General features: G+C 37.7%; 1 protein-coding gene across 1 annotated transcript; it reads left to right on the top strand.

Moving 5' to 3' along the window:
* The first annotated feature begins 1,087 nt into the window (after positions 1-1,087).
* dlk1 (delta like non-canonical Notch ligand 1) lies at positions 1,088-7,684 on the top strand. The gene is made up of 6 exons (XM_004082514.5): positions 1,088-1,321; positions 1,664-1,740; positions 1,916-1,979; positions 2,347-2,477; positions 3,041-3,182; positions 6,221-7,684. Exons 2-6 carry the CDS (start codon positions 1,683-1,685, stop codon positions 7,008-7,010), a joined length of 1,185 nt encoding a protein of 394 aa, XP_004082562.1. The 5' UTR covers positions 1,088-1,321; positions 1,664-1,682; the 3' UTR covers positions 7,011-7,684.
* The last annotated feature ends 3,010 nt before the right edge of the window (positions 7,685-10,694 follow it).

Genomic DNA, 10,694 nt, shown 5'->3' with positions numbered 1-10,694 from the left:
AAGCCATCTTTTAAGGACGGTTAGTTAGGCTTGTATGTGTTCAAACTGAGTAAAAATATCATCTGAGTTCCTGCTGGTGCGGCAAATCGCAAGCTTAGATTTAAATGTTGCAAACTAAACACAAGGATTTCTGACAATGTTCCTTCTAGGATCAAGACTTTTGTCTTGTTTATTTCAAAACTCCCATTCTAATACTTTCACCAAACCAATTGGTGCAGGGATTTTGTTGTTTTCCCATTTGTACATTAATTTTCTACATTTAGATCATTAAAATGAATAATATTTGGGTTATTGTGAAGCTAAAATAATAGTTTTGACGCTTTTTGATCTACTTTAGGTTTAACATTTTTTACAGTTTTTCTTAGATTTTATCTGCACTTCTTTATGTTTGGTTTTAAATTATTCTTTAGCTGTTTGCATCAGGATTGCCTGATGTGAAACAAAAATAACAAAAAGGTACATGCTTTTCTGGTGCCAGACTCATTATTATGTGTGTTTTGAGCCTGAAACTTGGCAGTCTTTCTAATATTTCTCCTGAACAGAAATGTAAATCTTTTATGTTAAGAATGCTTATGTTTAAAAAAATTCTGGCCCATTTTGATTAGGTAAAAAACGTTGTTTGAACTGAGGCTACAATTGTGTATATTTATAAAAATTACTAGTCAGAAAAGCACCACAATCCATGTTCAAAACAGATTTGTTGTGTTTTATTTTTTTAACTACTTCCAAATAAAATTTCTCTAATCATTTGTGGAAACAAAATAATAGTTAAAAAATCATAAATTAAAGTGATTATTAGTATTAGTGTGGTTGTGTTTTTCCTTCATGATAAGCCTTTAGATTTATTATGATTTTTGATCATAAAAGCAAACAATTTGGATATATATATAGATTAATATATTAATCGATAAGTACATGGATAAAGGTTTTTAATATGGGAGATCACCACACTCCCTAAATGAAATCAGAAGTATGGGTAATTTCGGAAAGCGGTTCCTGACGCATGGCTATACGCATGGGATGTTGCGCAGCGCTGAACCCCTCGCGTGCGTGCGTGGGTAAACTGGCGCACAAATTCTCCCCCGTTCAGGTGGGAGGAGCGTCTGTACCGGGACGCCACACGACGCAGGAGCAGCGGCGGCAGCAGCAGCAGAAGCATCAGCCCCGTCCAAACCCTCGAGGTCCACCTCTGCCAGGCAGACCGTCCCCACACCTGTAAGGTCACTTCCAATAGCACGCCGCGCGGAAAACGCACAACCAGACGGAGAAACAGACAAATATGATCGAAACCACTTGAGGGCAGAGCATCGGAACGACAAAGGTGAGACAGTGGGGGGGGGGGTCGTTTTTTTTCTTAAGATGACTCGGAATTAAAGTGCTTTTTTTTGCGCGTAATGGACACACTGGAGAGCAGACGGTTCAGGTGCGACAGGCATTACGCTGATTAATTAGTTCTTCTGAACGGCCCAATTTTCAGCTTTAACACTTACAATTATCTCATCTCCAAGGAATTCATTCATCAAAGGCTTTATGCAGATTTAGAAACGTGAAAAGCGTCTCTTGGGGAATTGAAAGATTGTTTCTTACAATAAAATAAACTTTAAGGATTTTTTTTCCTTTGGTCTTTTCTGTTTTTCTGTCTGACTTATTCATCTTTTTACAGGGAAAAAAACTGATAAAAAATGATGATGCATCTGATCTGGGTGGTCTTCATTCTTAGTGTGGCAGGCATGGTAAAAGGTAAGACCTTTTCTTTTATTTGTCATCCTTCCCCTGGGACATGCACTAGCACAAAGACAGGTAAAAAAAATGTGCAAAATTATTTCTCTAACAGAGGAATATTTATTCTTTTGAATGTTTTATGCGTCTTTTGATTGTTGATGCAAATAAACGCCATCTCTTCCTTCCTTTGAAGGCTGGGAATGCAGCGCAGGGTGCAGTCCAGAAAATGGGTTTTGTGAGAGGCAGGGGAAGTGCAGGTAGGTTATTAAAATTACCTCGGATTCCTGTGCAGACGGTGGCCCATATCCTGTGGGCTTTTAGCACCTGATTTCCATAAATGATTTCTGCTAAATGTGCTCCATTGAATTTACTGGCTCCCTTTTATCTGTTTGTATCTTTTTTGAGTTTCTCATAGCAGTGTATTGTTTGAACAGGAGCTTTCAGTGATTTTGTGAGGATAAATCGCTCTGTTCCAAAGCCTGCCAAGCTTGAATTGTCTCCAAAATGGATTTTCTCCATTTGGGGAGTTTAATGGTTCGACTGATCTAACTGGAGCCTGAAATATTCGCACTGTTGGAACAAGGTGGACGCTCTCTTGTAATCCCCCTACCCACGTCCTTTCAGGTGCAAACCTGGGTGGGAAGGAGAGAACTGTGACCGGTGCATTCCCTTCCCTGGATGTCTGCACGGCTCATGTGAAAAGGCATGGCAGTGTATCTGCAAAGAGGGCTGGGTGGGCAGCCTGTGTGACCAAGGTGAGTCTCATTAAGCTCCCCTGGGGCTTCTTATCTTTATCTGCCTCCGTGTCAGAGGTGAGGCAGAGGCACAGAGCTTTGGCGCCTCGCAGGTTGTCACTGAATTAATGTAAAGAACAGAGTTCAACATGGTGGGGGGGAAAAACCTTGGACGCAGTGTCTAAGAATGGCTTTAGACTGGTGTTATGTCTGTGCCATGATTTATATTTTTCTGTAAAAAACAAACAAACATAAGATGCCCTGCACTCCCGCTTAATCGTCAAGCTGGAAAACTCACTTTTTCCTTTTACCCATGAATTTGGACTAAGACTAGTTCTGGATTCAGTGTGACCCATTTATCAGTGCTGACTGCATCTCATATTCAAATGGAACATATGTGCTGGTCGCCCGTGCTTATGTTCTCTGTCTTGCTCTCAATGACAGCATGCTGCTGCAGCTTTGTGGTCTGCAGCGATGATGGAAACAAAAAGACAAGAGGAAAAAAAAAATGGGGACAGAAATGCTGGCACAGAGAGAGCTAGACGCTCAAGATCCTTTTTTTTTTTTTTTTACCTTTACAACAGATACCCGCCTGTGCTCATCCAGGCCGTGTTCCAGCAACGCCACCTGCGTAGAGACGGGAGAGGGAGGATACATGTGTATCTGTCCTCAAGGCTTTGCTGGAAAAGACTGCCATTTGAAGAAGCAACTCTGCCTGGAGAATGGGTAATTCTTTTTTTATATTGTTGCACAAACTTGAATTCTGTTTGATGTTTGTCTTCCACATGCACAGAGCAAAGAATTTCTATTGTTTAAGTTGTAAAAAAAAACAAATAAATGTGATGTTTCATTTTTTAAAATACAAAAAACATTTCAGTTTTTCTGTTGACTTGCATGCACTCTCAAAAATAGCCGAGAACTGTTAAAAAATGTTCACGCCTGCAAGAAAATGTACCTTTTATTGCCACACATTTTTCCATCCCCCTTCTTCTTCTTTTTCTGATCTTAATCAGCTTCTTTAATCGCTGAGATTTGTGTGAACTTTTATAATCATAAAAATGTCAGTATGTTAGAATTTAAGAACCACAATGCCTCAAATGCCTACTATTGCATTTAAATTACTGTCTTTAACCAAATTCATGTCAGATTTAGGCTCATTTGTGCAGCAGTCTGCCGGTGACCGTAGCAGTAATTTAAGATGAATATAGATAAAAGCCACTTGACAGACTTGATCTGCTATGTGGTTTACACAGGATTGCTGGTTTTACTCAGTAAATAGCTGTAGTTGCAGGTCCAGAAAATCAATTCCAAACACCAGAATCATAGACGTGCTCAACATAAATTCTTTGTTTCTGTGAAATATTTCTACAGAAAGGTTTATTACTTTACTTAAGAACATTTAAACTGCAAAAAGAAACCTCAACAGACTGAAGGTGAAAGATGACTGAGTTTTTGATATCACTCTGAAGAGGATTTGGCACTTTTAAATCAGGAAAAGATACACAAGTAGGAGCTGAATTGGCTTTTTAAAATGAATGTCAAACCATTGAAATAAAAGCAAACGTTTTGTTTTCTTTTTGTTATTTCTCAAATGATTCTTGGAGAATCAGACATGTTTTCTAGGGAAACAAATGAAAAACTGAAACTATGTGGAGGTGTTTAAACAAATCTAGTTGAAATAATTGTTTACAAACTGAAACCAACCCAGACTTTTTTTTTCTTCACCCTTTCCTGAAAGCTTAATGACATGCCTGAATTACAGATGGAGCAGCTCTCAGGAGGAGTCCTCCACCTGACCATCAGCATATAAAAAGTCCCTGCGGGTACAGTTAACTGACATGAACCAGCAAACTCTGAACCCCCCTCCGTGGCTGCAATTTCTGATAGTTTTATTATGCTGCGCCTTATATCCACCACCAGCCCACTGAAACGGTTATTGTTGGTGAATTATCAGCTGTCCTCTCACACAATAAGTGTCCACATTTCACATACCGCTGGTACCCGGTGTCTGCACGCACCATAAATCAGCTCCTCTGAAGCAAAGGTGTCTGAAAACTGCGTTGGTAGTGGAAACGAGGGGTGTTGCTTCTGAACTACTCTGAAGAGGAGTCAGGAGCGAGTGCAATCAGGTGCTGCCTGAGTTGTTGATTAGGATCTGTCTGTGTGCACACTGGTGAAGCATGGTTGTACTGATCAGATTTAGAATGACTTCTTGTTGAGGGTTATTAGTCAAGCTGTTTATTTGTGTGGGCATGAAGAACTGAAGGAATACATTTGAATAATAAGCCAGATTATCCTGGATGTAAATTAATTTAATCTTTTTTTGGGTTTGAGTGACTCTGCACCTTATCTTTAAGCATCCCCCTACTTTGGATGTTGTAATTATTTTCTAATTCTGCTCAGTAGAACTACACTGATTTAAGCCCTCAAGATGTTAAAGCAAAAAAAAAGCATGCGGGTCAAGGATGCTTGAGGCCTCCATTTATAAAACTCCATGTGGGTTTCTGTGTTTTCCGATACTTTCAAATTGGAAAATGTGTGATCTCAAGAAAACACTCACAATTACAATAGTTTTTTTCACCACCTTGAATGCAATAATATGTAAGTGCTAGGACCAAGCCCCTACAGTCCATTCCCAAAATTTACTCAAGCCATTAAGAACCACAGGTTGCAGTTCCTAAAGATACCACTGGAGGCAGATGTCAGAGGGAAACAATTTCTTTTTGACTTTAAGTCAGATTGCATGAGAGTACCACAGCAAAAAAAAAAAAAAAATCAAGAGAGAAAAAATTACGAGATTTGAAGTAGTCTAGAGACAGAACTTGTAAATTTACAACTTCCTATGTTGTAAATTTAAGATTTTTTTCATTTAAATATGTGTTTTAAAGTCATAGGTACGACATTCAAAATCATAAATGTACATTTTTAAAACACAATTTATGAGGACAAAGTAATAAATCTAGTCTGACTGTTAAAATCGTAAAGTTACGACTTTTTTGTAACTTTGTTACGTTAAAGTAACAAATGTAACAACAAATGTTGTTATGTTAAAGTCATAATTCAAAAAAAAAAGTTTGTTTGTAAACTGGCCCTAATACTCTGTTGAAACATTGGTCTGTACTCCAAAAATCAACACATTTATTGGCATCTAAAGCATCTAATAATGATTAATTTATTTATTAGCGCTTAAATTTGAATATTTCTTTTTCTTTTTTAAGCAGACAGGGGACCCAACAAATCTTAGTATTTTACTTTATCATTTGCCATTTTTGCAGAGTTGTTAAGTTCAATTCAATTTTATTTATATAGCCCAAATTCACAACAACAGTCTTCTCAATGGGCTTTGTACCAGTAATTGTAAGGTAAACATACAATCAAAAAAGGATCATAAATGCATAGAATTCAATAGGATAATACTAAACTTTAACTAAACAGACTAAACTGAACTGGCATCCCTGCCCTTAGACCCTCCTTCGTGGTAAGGGAAAAACTCCTAAAAAAAAAACGGATTCCGGAAGAAGCCTCAATCCAAATCCAAAACTATTTCATACTTATCCTTCAAAATGCCTGAAATCTGTAGAAAATTGTTGAAGTTTGAGTTAGTTTCGTTCATTTATAAACAGCCAAGTCATAATCAAAATGGGTTTAAAGGAAAAAGAGAATTCTATCAAATCAAAACAAAGATTTTGTCTTGTTTCAATAACTGAGGGGAAATGGTTGCATTCACTTTTACATTTTCAAACCTTTTTTTTTTCCCCTTGCAGCTCCCCTTGTCAGAATGGAGGCACATGTGTGGACGCTAGTGGCTCAGCCGCATCCCCTTTCTGTTCCTGTCCCTCTGGGTTTTCCGGAGACTTCTGTGAGATCGGTGTTGACAGCTGCCAGCCTAACCCCTGCCTCAACTATGGCAATTGTACAAACCACGGCCTCACGTTCACGTGTGTCTGTCCACCGGGCTTCTCGGGTTTCACCTGCAACGACAGCACCAGCAGCTCCTCCTGTGCTGGCAGGCCCTGTTCCAACAGCGGGACATGTGTCCGTCAGCTTGATGGAACGTTCCAGTGTGTCTGCCAGAAAGGGTTTGCGGGTCCAACTTGTTCTCTGCGTCACAGACCAAAGAGCAGAAACAAACTGCTTGGTGCTAGACCGGTGGAGCACCACATGCTCGCCCTAGCCCCCCAACACTACTCTCTGCCCGCCCACGCCTTTCACAAGCTGCTTAAACCTCCCGATAGAGACCTGCTGAAGATCACCCTGAAGGAGACTGTCCACTCCTCTGGCGTTCTTGTCACTCACGGTCAGCTCATCTGCTTCGGCATGCTGGCCTTGCTCACCTGCCTGGTTATTCTAGGCACGACGGGAATAGTTTTATTTGGCCGCTGCGAGACGTGGCTGGCCAATGCCAAGTACAGCCAGCTTGTTCGACAGCAACGGGAACACCTGCTGAGAGAAGTCGGAAGCCCGAGCCAAGAAGAGCCGGAGCACTCGGTAAACATCATCCTGCCAGAGAAGATTAGACTCTCCAGCTTTGGGAGACACTACACCTCAATCTGATTTAAACTTCCACTCCGAAAATCTCAGAATAAAAGTTCCCCCATTCCAACAGAGGGAGACCCTGAAAACAGACAATCACTGATTCTGCATATAATATTTCAGTGACTTGGTTACAAATAATCATTAAAAATGTACAGAAGCTGAAACGATCTCATTGCCTGACATTTTCTTAAGTGATCAACTCTCCTGGTGTTTGAAAGCCCAACGAATGGATTGTGAAACGGCTTCTCTCTATTGATGAAATGTGATTTGAGCTACAAGAAGTCAATTGATGGAAAAATCAAACTAAGAACCTGTTTATCAGTTGATAAACTGTCAGCTGTGGACAATCTCGTGCAATTTCTTACTGTGTAAATGTGTATGATCGTGCAGCCTGCATTAGAGACCGAGGAGGACCCCAGCTGACCCACAAACCAAGATTTTAAATACTGATATAATGGTTACAATATTATTGCTCCAACTTGCATTGTACATGTTACATTTACTAAATGTTACTACATATTTGTTAAATGTTATACATTTGATATATATTTACTGAATTCTTCTAATTCCTGCACAGAAGTGAATCATTTTTAGATGTTTATTTTCATATTGTTACTGTGTTTTGTCCTCGTATTTTTACATTGAACGATGAGTTGAGTTTGACATAAAGGTGACTTGTTGAGGGGCTGGAATTTGTTTGGTTGTGTAGCACATTTATCCCAGACGGATAAGCACAAATACATTGGAACAAATCCACTTTAAAAGAAATAAGCTTTCTAAAGAAAAAGATTCTCAGTTTCCATATTGAATTTTAAAGGCTCTCAGTCTCGCACTTTTTCTGTTGAGGTAAAGAATGTTTTATAAGAGATAATCTGCTGAAATGTTTCTGCTAAATTAATAGTGATTGCCTCTCATTGAAGCTGCTGATTGTTAATTGTGTTGTATAAAAAGGTGTGACTTTGACACTTCCCACAAAGATGATGCAGATCAGTCTAAATGGGCATCCGCCATAAAAACAGGGAGCGTTTCAAGTTTTATTAGAACATCAGGTACTCTGTGAGACCCATCAATGCGTTTATCTCCACATCTCGACTGCTAAAAGTTATGTTTTCTGAAACTTTAGGAACCTTAAATGAGTTCTGTCTACAAGATGTGCTTTTAATTTTTGTTCTGCATGAAGAAAAAACTTTTTTCATTGAAAACATAAAAACTATAGTTTTGACTATTTATTTCCATTAACTAGTTGTACTAATTGGCTGGTAAACACTCATGTACATTAATACCGGTAGTTGTGATCATATAATTGTTTTGAATGAGTTTGGCATTTCTATGGCTTTTGTTTTTAATGTTTAAATATTTCATTTTTGCGCTCACACTTTTTTCTTTTTTTCTTTTGCTGCTTTGAAAAAACTCCATGAAATACCTACCTGCCAAAAAATTAGCTAAATCACATGTATGTGTGAACACATTAGAGCATTTAATGTTATCTTGAGACTTCTGTTCAGTGTGTGCGGTTTTACAGCCCAAACTGAACTCAATGCACCGCCAACTGCCTGTTGTTGGAGCAAAAATCTGCTTTCCTCATTTTTTGTTCGATTTGTTGGTTATTATCAGTAGAATGATAACATGAACCTACTGTGCACATCCTCATTCAAGAAAAATGCAACAAAATGTAGCTCTTTATCGCCACCTTGTGGTTCAGCTTATTAACAGGGATAAACGGCAAAAATGCAGCTCAGTCCTGTTGATTCATGCTGATTTATGTAGATTTATAGCATTTAAATTGTGCTTGCCAGGTGATCTTAATTCATTTTGAAAATGTTAAAATTAAAAAAAATAATCATACATTAAGTAGAATTAGATAATAGCAACAACAAAAAAATACATTTAAATGTAAGACACATGAAAAAAAATATGGTGACTGTAAATACAGCTTAAGATATTATATATATATATATATATTTATATTTCAAATCAAAACAAAGATTTTGTCTTGTTTCATGCATTTTTTTAATGTGCCCAAATCCAAAACAAGAGTCTCACATAGATTTATGTTTGTAGTATTATCAAAAAATACAACAAAAGTATTTTATAAAACAGATGTAGAGAGAATGCAAAAAGATTAAACAAAAGACAAAATATTTCCGTTATTATTTGTGCATTTAATAGATTCACTGCTCTCAGATTGGTCTATTTAAAGATGCTTTTTTTAATCTATTCTCTGCCTAGTTTATTACTAAGTTTGAATCTTCTTCCTGATTGGTCAGTTTATAAACTGTGCTGTGATTGATGAGTGTAGTGCTGATTTTTCACGATATTCTGTTTTGATAGGCAACTTGTTGAGTCTTCAGTGTGAATATGATCTCCAAACAAACAGTTTTAGTAATCTGCACTCTGATTGGTCAGTTTAAAAGTCTTCTTTTCCCCCTTAACCCTTGTGCTATATTAGATGACCCCACCCTTACTTTGACGTGTTATTCCTACCATGACAAAGGTGGATAAAGGTGGAAAGATTTCATGTAATCCATGGACACCAGTGAGGTTAACAAATCATTGAAGAAAAAAGGTTCAGAGCACTGTCTGGTGGGTCTAGATGACCCAACTCCCAACGTTAAAGTGCCTAGGATAGCACAAGGGTTAAAGCAATTTTTGCGTGGTCAGTTCAAAGTTTCATTCAGATTTGTCAGTTTAACTTTTCACTTTGGGTTCTTCTTGCTCAATTTAAAGTTCCTCTAGAGTTTTTCTAGTGGTTAGTTAAAACCTCTTGGTGGTCAATTTAAATGTTATCCTTAATTGGTCAGTGTAGAACTCAGTTTGGGCAATTATCCCCCATTTGGTCCATCTAAATCTCCTTTCTCATTTGTCAGTTTAAGGCCGCAGTTTTATAGGTCAGTCCAAACACACTTTCTCATTGTTTATTGGTCGATTTACAGCTTCTTTTTCTTTGGCGAATTTAAAGTTGACACACACCTCACCTTTGTAGGCTATTGAGTTCTTTCCTTAAAACTGTGTTGAAATGAAAGGCAAGAAAAGTTAAAGTAGATTAATTACCATAAAACTAATCCCCAATTATATTTTTTAAAATGTTGTTTTTGTGGGGAGACAATGCGAAAACGAGTTTTTTTTTTAATTCTTTACTTAAATATTAAAATCCCCCCAAAAGGTTTGTTCTTTGTGAATAAAATGACATTAAACATAATTAAGACAACATCATCATAAATAATAACAATAATACTTCTATTTGAAGTGATACAAAAGCCCCAAATCAAACTTTCTTTCATCAAAATGTGACTCAAGAGGAGGCAACAATGATGATTCATTTGTGAATAATATTTTTTTTTAAATCAGAAACCAAGTTAGGAAATATTGTTAAGTAGGGAGAATTATGCCCTGAGGTGTCCCAAAAAAAAGGGAGGGTAAAGGTGGCTGATTCTGGGGCCTTAGACTGAGGAGGGGGCCGCAGAGGCCCCCAACAATGATAAAATGATCAAAAAGAAAAAAATAATTTTGGTCAATAAACAATATGTAATTACAAGTATTTCATTTCCAATGTCATGTTTAACCCTTGTGCTATCTTAGATGACCCCACCCTTGCATTGACATGTTCTCTCTACCATGACAAAGGGGGAAAAGGTGGAAAGATTTCATGTAATCCATGGACACCAGTGAAGATCACAAATCATTGAAGAAAAAAGATTCAGA

This window comes from Oryzias latipes, chromosome 22 (assembly GCF_053564925.1).
Source record: "Oryzias latipes strain Hd-rR chromosome 22, Olatipes_Hd-rR_3.1".
NCBI classification, from domain to species: Eukaryota; Metazoa; Chordata; class Actinopteri; order Beloniformes; family Adrianichthyidae; genus Oryzias; species Oryzias latipes.
Note: the sequence above shows the minus strand (reverse complement) of the source record. Positions and strands in the feature narration are given on the sequence as shown.

What these genes read in the sequence shown, in the direction of transcription:
- dlk1 (XM_004082514.5), top strand. Translation starts at nt 1,683, where the DNA reads ATGATGATGCATCTGATCTGGGTGGTCTTCATTCTTAGTGTGGCAGGC. An exon ending in GAGAGGCAGGGGAAGTGCAG is followed by an intron (nt 1,980 to 2,346) that starts GTAGGTTATTAA and finishes ACGTCCTTTCAG; the next exon opens with GTGCAAACCTGGGTGGGAAG. An exon ending in CAACTCTGCCTGGAGAATGG is followed by an intron (nt 3,183 to 6,220) that starts GTAATTCTTTTT and finishes TTCCCCTTGCAG; the next exon opens with CTCCCCTTGTCAGAATGGAG.